Source organism: Heptranchias perlo, chromosome 34 (assembly GCF_035084215.1).
Source record: "Heptranchias perlo isolate sHepPer1 chromosome 34, sHepPer1.hap1, whole genome shotgun sequence".
Classification (NCBI taxonomy): Eukaryota; Metazoa; Chordata; class Chondrichthyes; order Hexanchiformes; family Hexanchidae; genus Heptranchias; species Heptranchias perlo.
The window spans coordinates 17,846,666-17,868,095 of NC_090358.1; the positions used below are offsets into that span (position 1 = coordinate 17,846,666).

At 42.2% G+C, this 21,430-nt stretch overlaps 1 protein-coding gene across 6 annotated transcripts in view; it reads right to left on the reverse strand.

Moving 5' to 3' along the window:
• Window positions 1-21,430, reverse strand: part of LOC137301857 (protein unc-13 homolog C-like) — a 514,180-nt gene that overhangs the window by 144,109 nt on the left and 348,641 nt on the right. For all 6 annotated transcript variants that reach the window (XM_067971546.1, XM_067971545.1, XM_067971544.1 and 3 more), the window contains one exon: window positions 12,755-12,888. In XM_067971546.1, coding sequence (XP_067827647.1) covers window positions 12,755-12,888 — 134 coding nt within the window. The remainder of the gene's footprint in view (window positions 1-12,754; window positions 12,889-21,430) is intronic.

Sequence of the window (21,430 nt, forward strand, 5' to 3'; positions counted from 1 at the left end):
CACCAGGCCATTCAGTGGAAACAAAGCTAAGGTCACACTCAGCACTTGGGGAGAATGGCAGCAGCACTCGGGATTTACGAGAAAAGAACATAAGAAGTGGAAAAACCATTGAAAGAGGTCAGGAGCGTTGCACCTTTTGGCTTTGAGTTCAAAGCTGACATTGGAAATAAAAACGTTTACTTACAATTCTTAATAATAGAACGTTGCTTGGTGCAGTATATTTGTGCTCCACACAAAAAAAGTCAAAACCTTGTAAGTTATCAAAATTGTAATTTTGTATTGTGAGATTGAAAGTTGCGAATGATAACAGCACAATAAGTAGACAATTTACAGCAATTTTGCTTTCATGATTAGCAGCACATGGCAGGAAAAAGTGTAGATTTTGCATTTTGTAATCATCCTTCAGTACTTAAAGGATTAAATACCAATCAAAATAGCAACATATAGATTTCATTGAAGTATAATTACTGTTTGAATAATTCGATCTAAGTGTTGTCATTTATTAATACATGGAAATGATTAACAATTTTTTAATCGCATTTTTCTTCACTCATAATTTCTTGTAGGTATTATTTTAAAACATACTTTAAGTATATGCATAAGGGACTAATGGGTAAATTCAGCACTCTTGTGCTCTCAGCAGTGAGCTGCACTTAAAGGGAGCACGGGTCAGAAACAGCTACAAAACTGCAGTTTTGATTTATCAACCCACATTCCCCTACAGTGCGGCATCTGACTGGGAGGGCCTGAGGTCTGAAGTTTACCCTTATATTTAATAAATGTACAATGCTTTATCCTTCTTAACTGTTGACTGGGATAGTTATGAAGATTCAGATATTTCCACATTTTTGTAATATTCCATTTGTGCTCAAAGCTATATTTAGGATGCATCACCGTCTTTTGTACCTTTGATGAAACTCGGTGGGGTTGTTTCACCAACAGAAAGGAGAAAAATCACAGCAGCAACAGTAGATGTAACAGATTAGATATCGTATTCCTGCCTCATCATCTTCTACTTCTGAGCACTCAAGCAGTTTTTTTTTAATCTTCCAATTCTCTCTCCTTTCCACTCCAGTCCTGCGGGTGCTGACAGGTCTATCGATGCCAGCAGTCCTTCAGTACCTCTCCAAATGAGGACCAGCGGGCCACTAACAGGTCATCACAGTCAAGCCTGATCCTGTTATCGCTCATTTGCCACGGAAAAGCACTTTCCAGCAGAAGTCAGTGGAAAGCAAACTGGAGCAGGGACCCTGGCTAAATTTTCCCTCCCTACCCCAGAGGTACTGTGGCCAATTGTAGCTCCCTGGCTGAGGTCAGTTACCTCACCACGGACTGGGCATCGATGTTCACGCATATGCAATGACATCCACTTTGCATGTTGCTCCTCAGAAAAGGACTGAAAAATAGTGGGGAGGCTTTTAAAAATAAAATCCCCAATTTGCTCCATTTTTGAACAATGCAAAACAAAAGACAATGTACAAGGCAGATTGTGTTGAAACCATTTAGAACAGGGGATCACAAGAAAGATAGGATAATGGTAGCCGTGCTTTATCACCGCTGCTCTCATGTCTGAAATTTCTCAAAGGGAAACTGGGATAGATGCAGGAGGGTGGGAGACAGGTGGGCTGACAGCAAGCATGATAATTCATTGCCGTAAATCTGGGTGTGGAGCTTGCCAGCGTCATCGGACTCTACAGTAACAAAATTCAGGATTAATAAACCGCACACTAGGTGGTTATTTCTTCCAAGTTCTTTAAATTTATTATGTTGAAACTGACAGATGAAAGCAAATCATATTCTTTTCCCTGGGTGATTTGGCTCACATTTATTGCTGAAAACAACACATCATGGGCGTCTGCAAATCTACCTTTCTTTTTAACATCGTAAATTAATTAAATGAATAAAACAGTCTCTAGCTTAGAGATGTAATGGTACATTCTTGTGCTGAGAATTGCAGTATTAATTAAGTGTATATGTAATCCAGAAAGTTGAGTGTTATACTCACTTGTACACATTTGAAGTTACTTCTGTTACCTTGCAGCAATGGTTAACGTTCATGGTCTGATAACTGCAGTGTATTTTCTTCTTGTACCTCAGCAATAATTTGTTTTTAGAAAGTGGGAATTATTTTCACCTGATATGGCACGGCATTCAAAAAGGTCTTTGTATTTTGTGACAAACGAGCAAATGTGAAATAATTAAAAATACTACTAAACCTCGTGTGACATTGCTCACTGGCAGACTGGGTTTTGAGTATGCTTGTGATACTTAACTCCTAATCTGGCCTGTTTCTTCCTCTGCTCATGTACTTACTGTGGGGTTAGCCAACAGTAGCACCTTGTAATTGTTGAACATCATAGTTGAGATCAATTAGAGATAAGTAGATTGCTCTTAAATTTCAGGTATCAGGTCAATGACTGGCTTTCGGTTCTAAAAAAATTATTTGCATCTATAACAGTGTGCTGTATAATAAACAGTACAAGTGCACATATATCCTGTTCATCATGTCATGCTGCTCTGTCACACTTAATTGTAGGTAAATTTATTCAAGGAGAACTTCTTTCAGCTAATGCTTTTTAAAAAATGTATTTACATCTGTAACAAAGTGTGCTGTCCTCAGTGTGAGTGACAATAAAAACAGTGAGTCAAACTTCAAACTGGGGATAGAGGAATATAATGGTTGCCATTCCCAATGTGGTGGAAGAGACGTTGGGCAGAAGGTCTCAGATACCCTTATGCCTCACTCCAATACCCATACCTTGGAGATGACTACCTCCATGTCTAACATGCACATGAGCTGGATAAACAACTGACTGAAACGACCATCCCACTGACCACGGGACTAAACAAAATGGGGGCATTACTATGACTGCTGCCATGTCTGACATGGAGCCCTAGAAATTCAATGGCGCCTGTTTTAACGTCCAAAATCGTGGACGGCGTGCTCGTGCACATTCCGCACCGGAAATGCGCTGCCTGCCATATTGGTAAAGGATCTAGTATAGGCATCCCAGGGCCTGCGGCTGAAACAGGTGTTAGGTCCTTTCCATATGCAAATAGGGGTCTGAATGCCTGTCTTAGGATGCCTTCCTGAAACTGGGCCACCTTGAATGCAGCCAATGCCTGTCCGGCTGCCTTAAGGGTAACCAAATCTATGTGTGGCCTGACCTGCAGACTTTAAAGGGGCCACTGGAGGCCGCCACTAAAAAGGTAAGTGTTGTAAAAAAATACTTACCTGAATGTAGAGCCGGGAGGAGCAGGAGTGCTCGTCCTGGCTCCACAGCAGTCCTGCTCGGCCCTGTCTCGATCATCTCACCCCACCTCCTCTTCCAGTACCTACCCGAGGGCCTCTGCCGGTGTCACAGTGGCCTGAATTGATGCCCGCTTTGCTGGTGAGCTACCTGGGGATGAATAGCAGGCGTCTGCAACTCACCAGTCTAATTCAAATCGGGCCTACCTATTCTGGCACAGGATCAGCCCAATTCGTGCTGCAGGAGGGGGAAATTCAACATATGCCCCCTTGTCTATTATCCAAAGTAAGTGCTGGACAATCTCACAAAAAGAATATGGTCAACGAAAAGGAAGGATTTTATTCACCTTAAAAGCTACACATATTTCTGTTATCGGGTGGACCAGTGTCAGATAGGACGACATGCTCACTGTTTGTCGCTAAGTAGAGCACACCAGACACAGCAACCTTTCCCTCCATGGTGTTTTGATAGGTATGTTTTGTTTGCTGTATATGATGTTATTTGTCTTGGCAGGAAGATTGCCTTAGCTGGAATGCGGCAGTCCCAAACCACTCATTTGTCTTGCTCGTCATCTGAAAGGATGGAAGATTGGAATTGAGCCAACCTCTGTGGCAGGCTTGGCTATCTGATACTCGAGCCACATATCTCAGTACTCCAACGCATTTTTAATGACTGACTAGCCAGCTTAGCTCATTAATGGGCCCTGGGGGGAATAGACCTGTCACAGTAAGCTAGGATTCTTTCCAAACAGCTACAGATAAACCTACAAGTCAAGCACATAGGGTGTTTCTAGTTGCATAAACTTACCTGTATTGGTCTGATGCAACAACAACAACGTGAATTTATATAGCGCCTTTAGCATAGTAAAATGTCCCAAGGTGCTTCACAGGAGCATTATCAAACAAAATTTGACAACACGTCACATAAAGAGATATTAGGACAGGTGACCAAAAGCTTGGTCAAAGAGGTAGGTTTTAAGCAGCCATGTAAAGGAGGAGAGAGAAATAGAGGGGTTTAGAGAGGGATTTCCAGAGCTTCGGGCCGAGGCAGCTAAAGGCACAGCTGCCAACAGTAGAACGATTAAAATCGGGGATGTGCAAGAGGCCGGAATTGTAGGAGAGCAGAGATCTTAGAGGGTTGTAGGGTTGGAGGAAGTTACAGAGATACGGAGGGGCGAGGCCATAGAGGGATTTGAAAACAAGGATGAGAATTTTAAAATTGAGGCGTTGCCAGACTGGGAGCCAATATAGGTCAGTGAGCACAGAGGTGATGGGTGAATGGGACTTGGTGCGAATTAGGATATGGGCAGCAGAGTTTGAATGAGCTGAAGTTTACGGAAGGTGCAAGGTGGGAGGCCAGCAAGAAGAGCATTGGAATAGTCGAGTCTAGAAGTGACAAAGGCGTGGATGATGGCTTCAGCTGCAGATGTCCTAAAGCAGGGGCAAAGACGGGGAAATTATCCCCCTCCCCAATGTGGGAAATCATGGCTGAAAACCCATGTTCCATCATTCCATGTTGGAAGATTCTTCAAATTGGCCACAAGTTATTTGGGAATTTAGCCCTTGACAAAAAGTTAGTGAAAGAAACTGCTTTAGGATATTGTTAAATATGCAAGAATAGGGAGGCAGAGAGCTGATTGAAGCACTTAGTGTTATGCCAGAATCAGCTCAAAATCTCCAATCCTGCACTTATGTTGCCTAGGCTTAGATGGGTGAGTTGTGTACCTACAGGAAGAGTATATGCATAATATACTGGGCAAACATAAATTCTAACTGTATGAATTTCTCAGCAGTTTGGCTTGGATACTCTTAAGCATGTGATGGGCTTCTACGTGAGCCAAACACCTGCCTGAGGGGAAAAGGATGATGGTAGCTGTCGCAGAACAAATATTAAGGTTACTGTACTGTTGGTTTTGGTAAAGACTTTGGGCGCTAAATTGGGCCATGTAGCGCCCGTTGTTTCAGCGATACACGGTCTCCCTGACGTCCAAGGTGGCGTCTTCGATGCGCACGCACGTTTCCAGCGTGACTTGCGCCAGATGCCATTTCCGTATAGGAGTTAGCGCAGGGGCAGATAACGAACGCTGGAATCAAGTAAAGTAGGCGGAAAATGGCTTCAATCAGTGTACAACGCTAATTTAAAGTGATAGACACCATTTTGGGTCTTAACGCACAACTCAATGCACAGGCTTAACCCCGACCATCTGAACGTGTCTTAGAGTGCAGGTTTTTTAAAAGGGACCATGCCGGATTTACAGGTTAGCGGCTGGAATATTGCTTCTGGCTGCCATTTGTAACTGTTTTTGGAGGTCTGCTACACTTGAATACTAGGATGCGGGGACATAGCCTAATATTTACAGCCAGGTCGTGCAGGAGTGAAGTTAGGCAATGCTTCTACGTGCAAAGGGTGGGAGAAGTTTAGAACGCTGTTCTGCAAACAGCAGTTAATGCTCGTTCAATTGTGAATTCTAAATCTGAGATTGATAGATTTCTGTGAACCAAGGGTATGAAGGGATATGGGGCCACCACCACTTGCTGCCTCCTCATATGTGAAAGCTTCTCCTGCAAGAAAGTGGGACGTGTGTCTGGGTGACGTGCCTATCATGGTTGAATAGCTGCCATTGTGTGTGACATGTGAGTTGTGGGTGGGCGGCTTGCAACGGTGGTAATGTGTGAGAGGGTTGAGTATTGATGGAAAGAATTTGTTGGTATGCAGGTGATGGGGAGGGTTGTGCATGGAGCAATGGATGCGGCTAGTGGTGTAGTTGGTAGGAGACGTCACTTGACAGTTGACTTCACTCATCTTGACCACTCATGTCAAAGCATTGAACTTCTTCTTGTTCTGCATCCTTGTTCATGATGCTGTGTGCCTGGCATTGACTTCATCCCCTACTGCCTCCCACTACCTTTTGGGTGTATGTCTGGATGGCCTCTTGCTCCCCCCTGCCGCGGATAAAGGATGTCCCTACTCCTGTCCACCTCTTGTACCAAGGCCTATGGTGCATCAGCAGAGAACCTTAGTGCACGGAGCCTCAGATTGGCAGATTGGTGAGGTCTGGCATGCAGATTGGAGGATGTGGGATTTAGTGGTGCACAACCTTTATTCAATGTTTTAACATAACTCATCAGTAAGTAAAAATAGGGCTGGGACCTGCATCTGTGCTTTATGTGTGTGATGTGTGATCACCGTTCAGACTCCGTGCAGACAGCAGGCTGTTATATTTAGCAAATAACAGGTACCAGCTACCTTTAAGAGATTTCCGACAGACAGCCTGCCTTTAAGAGATTGGAGCTTCCCCCTGCTGGTGGAAAGTGCGAATTGCATGGAATTCTTGTTCAAGGCTGATTTCCAACGCAGATAGCAGGTAAGTCCTTAGGCCTGACAAAAATCTCGTCCTGCCTGCGCAGGGGCCATTGGGCGCGGGGTAATAGCGGATCGTGCTACTCCCGCCCTAAAACAGGCCCTATCCAATTTTTCCCCATTTGTCTTTTTAGCTAGCTCTGAGCTGGCTCCTTAAGTATCCAATAACTGAAAAATGGTCGGCTGAACTGGATCAAACCCCAACCCGCCTGTGGTTGAGTGGTTTGAAGAAACTGTTGAATGTAACAGATGTGCCTTGGGATGTTTTTCTATGTTAAAAATGCTGTATAAATGCAAGTTGTTGTTGTAACTCTAATTCATTTTCCCAAACCCTCATAAATGTACAACTCTTTACACCTCTCAACCTTTCATCCTACAACCTACAAAGATTGGCAGGCAAAACTGCAATCGAACAATGGGCGGCCTTTAAAGAGGAGATGGTTCGGGTACAGTCTAGGTACATTCCCACGAGGGGGAAAGGTAGGACAACCAAAGCCAGAGCTCCCTGGATGATGAAAGAGATAGAGAGTATGATGAAGCAGAAAAAGGGGGTATATGACAGGTTGATAATACAAATGAGAACCAGGCTGAATATAGAAAGTACAGAGAAGAAGTGAAAATGGAAATAAGAGGGGCAAAGAGGGAATATGAGAATATGCTGACGGCTAACATAAAAGGGAATCCAAAAGTCTTCCATAGGCATTTAAATATTAAACGGATAGTAAGTGGAGTGGTGGGGCCGATTAGAGACCAAAAAGGAGATCGATGCATGAGGCAGAGGGCATGGCTGAGATACTAAATGAATACTTTGCACCTGTCTTTACCAAGGAAGAAAATGCTGCCAAAGTCACAGTAAAAGAGAGGTAGTTGAGATACTGGATGGGATGAAAATTGATAAAGAGGAGCTACTGGAAAGGCTGGCTATGCTTAAAGTAGATAAGTCGCCTGGTCCGGATGGGATGCATCCTAGGTTGCTGAGGGAAGTAAGAGTGGAAATTGCAAAGGTGTTGGCCATAATCTTCCAATACTCCTTAAATACGGGGGTGGTGTCAGAGGACTGGAGAAATGTTACACCCTTATTCAAAAAACGGTGTAAGGATAAACTCAGCAACTACAGGCCAGTCAGTTCAACCTCGGTGATGGGGAAGCTTTAAGAAACAATAATCCGGGACAAAATTAATAGTCACTTGGACAAGTGTGGATTAATAAAGGAAAGCCAGCACGGATTTGTTAAAGGCAAATCATGTTTAACTAACTTGATTGAGTTTTTTGATGAGGTAACAAACAGGGCTGATGAAAGCAATGCAGTGGATGTTGTGTAAATGGACTTTTAAAAGACGTTTGATAAAACGCCACATAATAGGCTTATCAGTAAAATTGAAGCCCACGGAATAAAAGAGGCAGTGGCAGCATGGATACGAAATTGGCTAAGTGACAGGAAACTGAGAGTAGTGGTGAACGGTTGTTTTTTGGACGGGAGGAAGGTATACAGTGGCGTTCCCCGGGGGTCAGTACTAGGACAAATGCTTTTTTTGATATATATTAATAACTTGGACTTGGGTGTACAAGGCACAATTTCAAAATTTGCAGGTAACACAAAACTTGGAAGTGTAGTGAACAGTGAGGAGGATAGCGATAGACTTCAAGAGGACACAGTTAGGCTGGTGGAATGGGCGGACACGCAGCAAGTAGTTATGATCTGGAAGGCATTACCTAAAAGGGTGATGGATGCAGATTCAATAGTGGCTTTCAAAAAGGAACTGGATAAATATTTAAAGAGAAAAAATGTGCAGGGCTACAGGGAAAGAGCGAGGGAATGGGACTAACTGGATTGCTCTTATAAAGAGCTGGCACAGGCTCGATGGGCTGAATGGCCTCCTTCTGTGCTGTAACGATTCTATGATTCAATCTACAGGCTTTTAAAACCTAAGCTTAATGACACCTGCCCTTTGACTTTGAGTTATCTCATCTTCTGTCCTACTCTTAACTTTGGTGGTGTTCTGAACTGCCTTCGGTTTTCACCTAAGTTTGTCCAAAAATGTATCCTGGGAGACCTACAGACTAATGTTAAAGCAATGTAATCACAAGCATTACACCTTTAAGGCAAATTACCCTAAATTAGATATTAAAACCTGTCAAATTTTGAATTTAATTGTATTTTAAGATGAAAATATAAATTAACTTCTCCATTACCCAGTGAATCATTCAAAAGTTCAAACTTTCATTGTTCCTAATGGGATGGAAATGAGATACAATAGTGTGTAGTTATAAAAAATATTGATTAGATAAGGGAAAAAACATTTATTCAGCTTCTTTTGAGATGTGGCAGATTTTATTAGTAAAATAAATGGAACTTCCAGAATTGCATTCAAAATTCTAAGTTTTTGGTATGACAAACAAGAGTAAGTGCCTTTCACATGTGATTTGTTTTCTGAGAACCACTGCCATTCAACAGTTCCATTATCCCATCATTCTTCATTTTACAGTTTTCTTATTTTATAAAAAATGTTATTAGGAAGTAGCTAGAGGCCACTGGTTTCATTTATACATCACTTTTTTTGTTTGTATTGGTTATAAAGATATTACCAGTGAACAGATTTTTTACAGACATCAGAGGCTCGACTCTCAAAATGAAACCTAAATTTTCAGATGCAGCCTCTGTTTGTTTCAGACATATGTCAAATCTACATAAGTGCTTTACTGAGGGAAATGTGGCAGATGGCTGCCGACTTTCTAACCTCATTGCGTCTGAAGATCAAATCCTTATTTGGCCTTTTCAGGGACAAAATTCTGCTCGTTGGAAATTTGTGCCTCTGACAAACCTATTTGGTTTTTGCAAACTGAAATGGGGCTGTGTTTGGCCAGCAAAACATTTCATAAATGCACAGTTTTATTTCACATTTCAAGTAGGCCTTAACATGTGAGTTGGGGCTAAGAATTGATTTGTTAATGGGCTTTTTCTGACAAATCATTTTGAACAGCTACTAAAGAATAAAAATATGCAGAAGGCCCACTGCTATAAATGCAGGCAATACCCAGCAAACGGTCAGATGCACCATTACAGATGCACCTTTAGGTTTACAGATGATAATAGCTTGGATGCAGATTGTACCACGACATTCTCAATTTAGCACAGCTTCTCTCTGATTACCAATGTTATGGTAAGAAAACTTTAACTCGGGATACTGAGTGTGTAATGGGTGAGCACATTGTTTGTTACCAGTGAGTTCAGATTTTACAATTCCACTACGTAACAAGTAAACTAAACTGCAGGATGTCATGGATCAGTTCAATGAAATATGGATGTTTCCACGATGGACATACACAAGAAAGTGTAAAGTTTGTTTTGATTGGCTCAAATTCTTCAACAGAATTCTATCTCATCTTTAAACAGTAATGAAATTCTTCAAGTTGTGGCAAATTTTACCTCAACAATTTGATACTGCTGCCTTAAGGCATCTTTGGCTGTGGGTTAAGCAGCCAGAAAAAAACACCCAAGTTGACAGTCAGACCATCTGATTTTCAGATGAATCTAATAGTAGAAAATACACATACAAGGTTCATAACAACTACCACCAACAGTTCGGAGTAGCAAAGTGGCCCAAAGTGGCTGTAGCATGCTGAGACTGCACCTGGCAGAAACCAACCCATGTCAAAAATCAAGACTTAACATTTTCATCCAAGCAATGAATAATTTGAAAATTTGGCAATTTGTTTGGCAGGCTGTTCTTTCCTCAGAATTACTTTGCATATATAGTGGACGGACCAAATAATAAACACAAGTGCCATGATATTGCACCATGGGATAGTGAACAGATGCTCAACACATTCATCTGAAATTCCACTCTCCAATATTTTAGCAGAGGCATTTACTCTGTTTAAAATAAGTGGGTTAGTCTTCCACTAAAATAGCGGAGATAGGAACTTCAAACATATTAAACATTGGATGTTAGTATTCCACTGTATAATTTTAGGACTAAGGTTAAATAACATAAGATTTTCACAGTTAGTTGCCCAGCTTTATCTGAGGTCACCAATAATCTGCTCGCCCAAACTTGGAGACATTTACCACAAGCAAAAGCACAAAGTATTTTATTTGAAATCATAAACTGGATGCAGGTCATTTTTTTAAAAAACAGGATTTATATAACATTATACTTGCGGGTGATATGCTGCATTGCACAAATATGACAAACATCTTTAGCACTTCAAGGTACTACACCTTACTGCATGTTATAAAATATTTGTCCTAGTGAAAAGTTTGAGTTCTGTGTAATTGACAGCCTACGACACAGGTGTTCTGATGAGATAAACTTATCAAGACAAGGTAGATTAATCTTTCATGGCAAAATTAATCTTCAAACCTGATTATAATTTTCCTATATGGAGTATAAATACTGTAGTTGTAATTTTATCGGCAACAGCAACAATTTGTGACCATGAACCAACATTAACTGCCAGAGTAAATTTGTGGATTGCTGGCCAGCAATCTCTAGTGAATGAATTATGACCTATTTATGACTATAGTGTATAATTGTGCAAACTCCATTTTAAAATAGGGAATTGGAGATTTTGAGCTGATTCTGGCAGAACACTAAGTGGTTCAATCAGCTCTTTGCCCCCCTATTCTTGTGTATTTAACAACATCCTAAAGCAGTTTCTTTCACTAACATTTTGTCAAGGAGTAAATTCCCAAACAACTGGTGTCCAGTTTGAAGAATTTTCCAGCATAGAATGATGGGACATGGGTTTTCAGCCATGATTTCCCACATTGTGTTGGGGAGAAGGAAAATGTCCCCATTTCCGTCCCTGCTTCAGCACATCTGCTGCTGAAATCCTCATCCATGCCTTTGTTGCCTCTAGGCTGGACTATTCCATGCTCTCCTGGCCGGCCTTCCACCTTCCACCCTCCGTAAACTTGAGCTCTTCCAAAACTCTGATGTCTGTAACCTAACTTGCACCGAGTTCCGTTCACCCATCACCACTGCTCGCTGATCTACACTGGCTCCCGTTCCAGCAACGCCTCGATTTTAAAATTCTCTTCCTTGTTTTCAAATCCCTCCATGGCCTCGCCCCTCCCTGTTTCTGTAACCTCCTCCAGCCCTACAACACTCCGAGATCTCTGCGCACCTTCAATTCTGGCCTCTTGTACATCCCCGATTTTAATCGCTCCATCATCGGCAGCCGTGCCATCAACTGTCTGGGCCCTACACTCTGGAATTCCCTCCCTAAACCTCTCCGCCTCTCTACCTCTCTCTCCTCCTTTAAGACCCTCCTTTAAACCTACCTCTTTGACCAAGTTTTTGGTCACCTGTCCTAATATCTCCTTATGTGGCTCGCTGTCAAATTTTGTTTCACAACGCTCCTGTGAAGCGCCTTGGGACGTTTTATTATGTTAAAGGCGCTATATAAATGCAAGTAGTTGTTGTTTGCTCTTTGCAGAGAAATTAAAAACTTAAGTATAAAGAAGAACACTTCCACTTTTGTTACAAATAGCAAATTTAACAAATCTTCCACATAATGATCTCTTGATTTCAAAAAGCTGCCAAATAGAATCCAGGTACTTCTGCTCAGGAAGCTCCCACCCCCAAAAAGGATTAATGCTCCCATTAGAAATGTAAATATAGGCGTTTTCCCCCAAAGACAATCATTCTAGTATAGTTCCATTAGAACTACAGAGCTGTAGTTTTCCAACAGAGCCCTTTCCTGCTTTACAGATGCTTCATTTCCCAATGGCATTCCCTTGCTGTCCAACCGAGCAGCAAGGGAAGGGACAGGGCAAAGTGCTGAATTCTAGCTCTGGTTGTATCCACGGCCAGGATGTCATGAATGGAGAGCAAAAGACAGCTGGTTCAGCAGGCCTACCGAGGTACACAGATTAAGAAGAAATGGGCAAGTAGCCCTCGGTTTATATATGAGCACTCCTGCACAATAGCACTGTTATTAATTTGATCACATCCTTTTACTCAGTTGCAGTACAAATGTAAATGCTAAATAAAAGAAATAAATCAGTACCACTGTGAAATTATTTGTAAACTTTAGCCTTGGAATTAACACTTTTTTGGCACCAAAAACTAAGGTATAATTTCGCTTAGCACAGGCATGTGTATCTGAAATTTAACTTCAACTATGAATTTACTTACTGGTTCAGGACAGGAGAATAGGCCGTCTTATCCTCATCTACACACGAAACCATCAAAGTAATGAGCTTAGGCCAGAAGTCTAAGTTTTTGATGTTGGGTCCCTGCTCCTCACGAGGAACCTCTTGTTTTTTACTCTGTCAAGGCAAAATTTCCTCATTAGTTCAAAAACAAAATGCAACATTGGAGAAACTAAGCTAATTCTTTCTAATGGCCAATAGTCAAACTATCTTTATTATTATTAAAAGCACACAGTACAGAACAGCTCATGTAAGATAGCAAATGGGTAAAAAGGTGAAATATTGGTTAAAAATACTCAATAGGGCTAATAATGTGGTACCACCCATAGCACCATGAGCCATCAGGTGCTCCAGTACCTATGCCTGAGTCAGTTAACCGTGTCCCATTGTACAAGGTTAGCTCATTTTGCTCCAAATGCATTGATCAAGACTTGCTGGGAGAGCGCCAAAAACGTGGGGCTCCGCGGATTCCCAGTGTCAGCATCACATAAATGGCAGCTGGTGCCTCAAGGAAAAAGGACCTATTGGAAGGGGGAAAGAGGATGGCACCTGAGCAAAATCAGATCCAATAGTTGAACAGTGGGTAAATGCAATGGCCCTGTTTTTGTTTCAGCATGGTGAAAAGTCCAAATTTACTTTTTTCGCCTTATCTTGTGCTTTTTAAAAACTTTTTGGTCTTTATACTCTTCTTTTGATGTCTTTGATTTCTCATCGTCTAAACATGTGAAAAGATGATGCATATTTGAATAATTACATTGTTAAACATTTACATAAAGTACAATCTACTAGTAAACCAAGGGGGAAATCCGACATTAGTGGTTTATTTTTCAAAACATTTAAATTTGGGTGCTGAATTTTTCTCCAGAGAGTCAAGCATATACTTTCATTGATCAGTGACAGACAGTTGTGCCTTTTCGTCTCCAAGGTGGAACGTCCTGCTACCTAGCAGCAGTTCAATGATGAAACTCATCACTATGAAGGGAATCAGATTTGAGCATCAAAAAGCCTGGACATTTGAACCTGCAATCCTGCAATCAGAAGTGAACAATTGCAAGTCCAAGCTACAGTAATCCTGTGTAATTTACTTGGCACAATCAGTGTTTATTGTGAAATTTGATAAATTACAAGAACTGTAAGCAGCTGCACTGGTAGCCATAAATCATTGCACATTAAAGTTACCACTACCTTTTTTCTGTTAGCTAGTTTCATCATTTTATTATTCTTTGTGTAGACAATTGTTATTTTTAGTAACTATGTAAAGAGGACTTTTGTGATTGTAGTCCTTTTATTTTGCATTTCAGTTGCATTACAATTCAATTTAATTTCTATTAAAATATTTTATATCTAAATTGTCACAAGAGTACATAAATGGCAATTCTCTACACTTTAACATATAAAACTTGCTGGGGCCAATTTTCCTGCCTGCAATGCTCCGTATGTTTCTAGTTCAGACGGCAAGTCTCCATCCCTTATGTATGACTGGCATTTCTGATTGGGCTGGGGGTCCAGGGTGGAGGGGTCAAAGGAAACTCCTATTTTAAACATGAGAGCTTCATTAAAATATATGTAAATAACACAGCGTAGTGTAGAGTATCATTCAGATACCTCCCGTGTCTTTTTGTCCTCTTTACGCTGATCATCTGTCACCTCAACTCAACACCTATTATAAATGAGCATCCAGGGTTGCTTTGTGCTGAGCAGTACAGCGAAGTAATTTTAAGGACAAAAAAGATTCTTGCAGCAGTTTTGAGGTCACTACTGGCCTGTTTTTCTATTTTTTAAGTTTTATTTTCTCTCGGCACTTCGATTCTCCAGAGCCTTTGTGCCAATTGTTTAATTTTTGTTTTTGCCTGCAGTACCTATACTCTAACATTGGGTTTCCTAATGGGAATCCCTCTGAGGTGCTGGGAAGAACTACCAAAAGGATGCCCGACAGATCCGGTTGCATGACAAATGCTTTGTGCCAAGCCATCAGTACTTGCACACCTGCATCTGCAGGCAGACGTGGCCACACCTCACTTGGACAACTGATTAATACAGGTGGAGGCTCCAACTCTCAAGGCAGGTGGTGACTGAAGGCCCAATGGTTTGCTTAACCGTGATGTTGGATGGTTCTTCAGAAACACCACAAATACAATGTGACCTGCTTTATGGGGTACTGCATGAAAGAAGGAATATTGCAGTGACCATCAGGCAGCAAAACCTAATTGCCAAAATGGCACCAACCATATTTGCAGGTTTTGTTGCACCTACCTGGCAATGGTTGAGGGAAGTGTCTTCACAGGGTCCAAGGTCAGTAGACAGCCAAATGGAGAACTGTGCCATATGCTGTAAGGACACCAGCATGCATCATAGGGCTGGGCACAGTTATTGACAGGACCTGGCAGCTGCAGCCTCAAGCCTGCACACAGGGTTTCCTTGCCCCTCGTATTTGGCTGTCATTTATAAATCCCTTGCCCTCCAGCTTTTGCTGCTCACAAGTTGAGATGTCTTTCTAAAGGCTTTCAGAATTTTGTGCCCATCCCTTTAAATTTCACTCCCACATAATTTTCTGCCTCCATCACTAGTGTGCTTGCTACACTTGAACAAATCTTCACCTGGATCTGTGAAGAAATTTTGCAAATGAGCTGACCCAAGAAATTTTTGTTCCATTAGAACATTACCATTCAGGCAGGATAGCACCAGTTCTTGACCATTTAGGCATGATATACATGATGTCTCAGCCCTGTTAAGAGCTTGTAGTTTCCCCTGATAATCAAGAACTTGCCTTTGGTTGTTAAAAGTGCTTGCCATTCAAAAGAAAATGAGTCTCATTATAAACATTACTCATGTTGAAATCAGCACGTACATATTTTACAAAAGATACATGTATATGGGCTGCTAATATTATTCCGGAGAAACTATAAATAAATGCCTTGATTAAAAACACATCACATACTTTGACAAATTTTGTTTTTCAAATGGTATTAGACGTGTCACTATTTCTGGTGCTTTTTAAAATTCTGTCAGCTACAAAAACAAGGCAGCTATTATGTACTGGCTCTGAATACAATGTAAACATAACTTGCATAAATTGACCTGAAATTTCTCAAACTATAACCTGAATATTAACTATTCATGAGGGAAAGTTTGGAGTACTGAAGTTTAATTAATTTGTCATGAACAATGCACATTTGGGATAAAATTATCGATGACAAGTCACACAGGAGTGGAGCAGAGCCATCCATCATCCTCATATGCAATTGATATTTCCTCGTGGAACATGGTGTTAGTTCTTGAACCAAATGAGTTCCTGCAGCAATGGTTTGTGTACTTGAGATTTAGGATTACTGCATATGTAATATTGCAGACAAATCATGCAGAAAGATTCTGATCATATAAATACAAGGCATGCACTTTATTTTTGACAGATGACATGGATACTAATTGTTCAAACAGCTTTGAATGACCAACATGTTCTTACAGGCTACAGTTCAACTGAAATACATTGCAAAATAGCCCAACATAAAATGATTACTTTGTCAAGTATTAAAAATATATCAGAAGTATTGTCTGAATTGTATCAGAGATAAACAGAACACATGCGTGATTTGAATAAGAGCTATGCAACTCCATTGAATATTTTTTAAACTGTTGCTGAAAGAGTGGGGAAGTTATATGAGTGTTTTTAAATCTTCATTTTGACATTACAAGCCATATATTAGTTGTAACACTTTAATGGCAAAATCAAAAACATAATTACATTTATTTTTAACTCAAATCCTTTACATTTATAACGAACAGGCTGCAGCCTTGTCCGGGTGCATTCTTGCAGTAGGCTACTGAGAAAGTAGTTGAGCTTTGAACTTACTGGGGGTAATTTTAACTTTTGGTGATAGTTTAAAACGGGCGATATTGGATCAGCGGTCTGTTATACACCTGTCTCAATTTCCAAAATGTAAAGTTACCCCTACTCAGTGGTTTTCAAAAGAATGGGGCAGAATTTTCCAATGCCCTGTGTCACTGGTAGGGAAGTTAATCACAATGGGCTCGATGTTAGCAGGGCTGCGGGTTCGTGGCGGGGGGGCTATTGAGCGCGTGGGTAATGCGCCCGGCAAAATTAGTCTGCCCCCCGCGCGATCGCAGCCTAATTGGATCCACTTACCTTGTCTTCCGGGTTCCCCACTGCTGATCTGCGCGTCCGACGGGCTGCGCATGCGCAGTAAGCTCTGTCAGCTGGAGGAGCTCTATTTAAAGGGGCAGTCCTCCACTGACAGATGCTGCAACAAATAGCAAAAATTACAGCATGGAGCAGCCCAGGGGGAAGGCCGCTCCCAGTTTAATGATGCCTCACTCCAGGTATCATTAGATGGGATGAGGAGGAGGGGGAGGACAGAGATCTTCCACCCGGCGGGCGGGAGGAAGCAGCCTGCCTCTGCCACCAGGAAGGCCTGGCTCGAGGTGGCAGAGGAGGTCACCAGCACCACCAATATATCGCGCACCTGCATACAGTGCAGGAGGTGCTCCAATGACCTCAGTAGGTCAGCCAAAGTGAGTACACTTACTCATTCCCCTACACTCCGTCTGCCACATCACCGCCCCCACCCCACATCTCCTTCTGCACTGCCAACACTACTCTGTCACATCACCCCTCACACCCACTCAAACCTCATCCTCATCTTACCTGCACTTACTCACCTCGCCAGTACTCATCCCGCCACTACCATTCAACCCAATCCTCATACAATCTCATGGCTCTATCTCATACTCACCCTCTCGTGCATCTCTTTCACAGTCAGCCTCACTCAACCTGCCACTACCTGTGCTGCAGCCACAGGGCATGCATCACATATGTGCAGTAGGCAGCGTAAGGCAAACGTGTCGTGAGCATGAAGGGGATGCACAAGGGTGTTTGAGGGTTTGTCATGATTTTTACTTATATCGAATTTCTGACCAACTCACATTACATATTATATTGGCACCACTACTGCCACGTCTTTGTGAATCTTGTCTGGTTTGTGCAATAATGCCCTTTCCTGAGGATCACAATGAAGACCCACAACTGTTGACACCCATTGTGTCACTGCAGAGTGGTGTAGGTGTATTTGCAGGGCTCTTTTGTGCAGACGACTGAGAGATGTCGATGATGTCCCCGTTGGCACCCTGGAAGGATGCGGAGGAGAAGTTGTTGAGGGCAGTGGTGACTTTGACAGCGACAGGTAAGAAGATGGTGCTCGGGCCAACCGGGAACAGCTTGGCATGAAGGAGGCTGCAGATGTCCACGACTACATGTCGAGTGACTCTGAGCCTCCGTGTGCACTGCTGCTCAGAGAGGTCCAGGAAGCTGAGCCTCAGTCTGTGGACCCTGTGGCGAGGGTAGTGCCCTCTGCGACACATCTCTCTCTGCGGTTGCCCTCCCTCCTGCTGTGCAGGTGGATGTGTCACAGCACTGTGTTGGGGAGCTTCACGTGTCAGAGGTGGACGGCGTGGCCGGCGAGGCTGGTGATGCTGTTCGCCCTCCGAGGAGGTCATGACTGCAGCTATGGCGGCCCCCATCCGGAAGATGTACATCTGAGGGGGTCCGCAAGGTAGGTACATGTCTCTGGACCCCGGGGTAAGTGTGCAAGTTGGTGAATTTGATTGTTAGGAGGAGGGTGGTGGAGGCCAAACTTTGTCCCAAGTGACAGAGTGGCCTCCTGCAATGAGTGAGGGCCTCCCCCCACCACCTGTCAAATGGACCTTTGCAGCTGCCACAGGCTGATAGCTGCAACACGTCCACTTCAACTGGGAGTGTTTCCCCCAGTATGGGAAACAGTCCCAGTTGTCAATAAAATCCCACCCCTCCTCACATGTTCACTTAATCAGGTCTTTTAATGACCTGAAATACCAAGATAAATATTGTTAAGTGGAACCCCGCTGGCTTTAATTGCTTGCGGGATTCCCACATGCGGGGGCTGCGCGCGCACGTCGGCGCGTCTGTGGGGAACCCGGAAGTGGGCGGGTTGGAGCCGGGCTCCGAACCCGCTCCGGGATTCCCCGATTTTCGGAGCCCCCCCGCCAGGAACACACCCGATAGCGGGTGCTAAAATGAAACCCAATATCTCAGGCAATGCATCACAATTGTTCAAAGAGCCACCCATTATGTTGCGAGCCTGTTGGTGGCACAGAGTCTTCAAAAATCCCGCCCACATTTCTGGACCCATTTTGTAACGTTGCTTATAGATGGACTTACCCAAGGTTTTATTGCTGCACAAAATGTATAATTACCTTGAACTGTGCATATCCTTAACCCTACTGCAATAATGGGGAAGAGTTCTAAATATTGACCACGTTGGCATCAGATCGTTCATAAGATTACCTCAGCACAACTACACAGGAGAGGTAATATTCTGACAGGACCTTAGACATAAATTTTGAATAGGAATGAAGTGCAGGCTGATCTGCATTGCCATAAAAAGGTATTGTAGATACATAAGGAGAGCATGAAGCTCATTACAACTCAGCATGTCCTATGACAGTGTCTGAGACTTGTAAATAAAATACTAAACACATATGTTTCAGGCTCTTGCTGTCTTTGGCCTGCCCCCACCCATCCAACATTTAGGAAAATAGTGCCGTCTTAAACAAGCTTTACAGTCATTCTCTGATCTCATCTAGTAACATGAAGACAGGAAATTATTTTCAAGCAGTCTGACAGTTCCTAGCTGGATTTACAATCTGATCCACATTCTAAATTTTTAATCTCGAGTATAGTCCATCTGGAACTTATCTCAGTTCATCAGGAGGCTCTTTGAGTGAATCAATTTTAAGACCACATTGTTCTGGCATCAATAGGGGTAAATATTGTATCCTGGGATGTGGACTATCACTTGGTATACATACTGCAGCGAAATGGGATCTACCCAATTTGCATTACTTATTCTTAGCATAAATTTGTCAGGTCAAAAATTAATCTCCTAATATATGACATATCTGCAAAAATACAATAAATATGTGCTAGATTATTTGTAGAACTGTATGGCAAATTAATGAAACACAATTTACCCTCATATTTAAAAAGTCATATTGTCCAAAAATAGTTTTAATAATAATAAATATGAGATCTCTTAGAATTACAGTCTCCTCACTTTTTTATTTTGAACATTACAGTGAATTTTATTTTTTCTTGATCTTGCTTGTTCCTGACAATCAAACAATATTGGGCCGGATTCTGTTGTGAGCGGTGAACAAATTGTGCCAGCCACTCGACTTGCACTTGCCCATGGACTTTCTATGAGCTTTAGCACAGCAAGTTACTGGACATTAGAGATCCAAACAGCACTCTGCCCTCTACAGGGCCTCTCGGACCTGTGTGAACAGGGCAAGCAACTGTTTATCCCCATAACCAATCAGATTGAAGAATCGTTAATGAGCAACGCAGAATCTGAACCAAGAAGTGTAAGTTAGAATAGTGAATTCAATGTCAAATCAGGTACAGAAAGTGAAATAAAGAGAGGGAAAGAAAGATTGGATTCAGAGACAGATAAAAGAGACAAAGAAAAAATAAGAAAAAAAATTTATTAACTTTTATTTTAAATGTCCAACAATAATTAAAATTTGAAGGAATGAGACTCCACACTTGTAAAAGTTAATTTTCAGAGCCAGAGAAGTTAAGTTGTTAAGACTTACCACGTTGTTAAAAGGGTACTTAGACTGGAATGAACAAGCCCTAACTTTTTTTGGCGAGTTTAGTCCGTATCTGTGATGTCAGTACAGGAACTTCACGCCTTTCAATACATTTGAACGGGGTGCCAGACAGACTGCGTTTTCGAGCAGCTTTTGGAGGAGCATCACATCTCAGACAGCAACTTCCGGATTTCCGCGTTTAGTTGCCGGAAGTTACTGTCCAATTTGCACATGAATAACGGTGAGCGCTGTTAGCCTCACTGTTATTTTTACAGCAAAATCCAGCCCATTGATGCATCAATTAAGAGAAACCCACCTTACCAAGAGGTCAAATGCAACTAATAGCTCATTCACATATAACAGAACTCTGGATTTGTGATCCCTGTGGACTTTTACTCATCTCAGACGGCTGTGACTTTTCCTCTGTGCAAATGGTAATTTTCCAGCAATTGACCTATGATAGCTAGTGATTCTACCATGTCTTGTTCAATCCGTCAAAGGCTCCACCTTGTAATCATTTTGATAATCGTCACTACTTATTTTCCTAAGGTTGGCAACTGAATCCATACAAATAGTTATCCTTTGTGTCACTATTTGTAACATTATTGCTTTATATTAGTTATTTGAATTATCTTCCAATGCATGTGCATGTGGCAGCTAGAAAGATTTGAAAAGCAAATGACACTGTTACTTATATTAAGGATGAATTTTCTTTGCTTTGTTCCCAGGAACTGAGGTCAGGCGGAAACATTCAAATGAGGTGGAAGCAATGTAACAGTGCCTCCTGCCGTATTTTGCACTGAGTAGACAGGTGGACACCCATTTACAGCAACGCTGAGGGCAATTGGGCCCTAGAACTATGCCCAGCACTGCTCAGATGAGAGGATCTGAGGAAGGGCAGGCCTCAAGAAGATGGAGCCAGGATAAAGGTAAAAGGCTGCAGCAGCGTTTCACTTTCCGTTGGCAGTTTCAGGTGCAAGGCCCTGCGCCAGAAAAACTTTGGACATTTTAAATT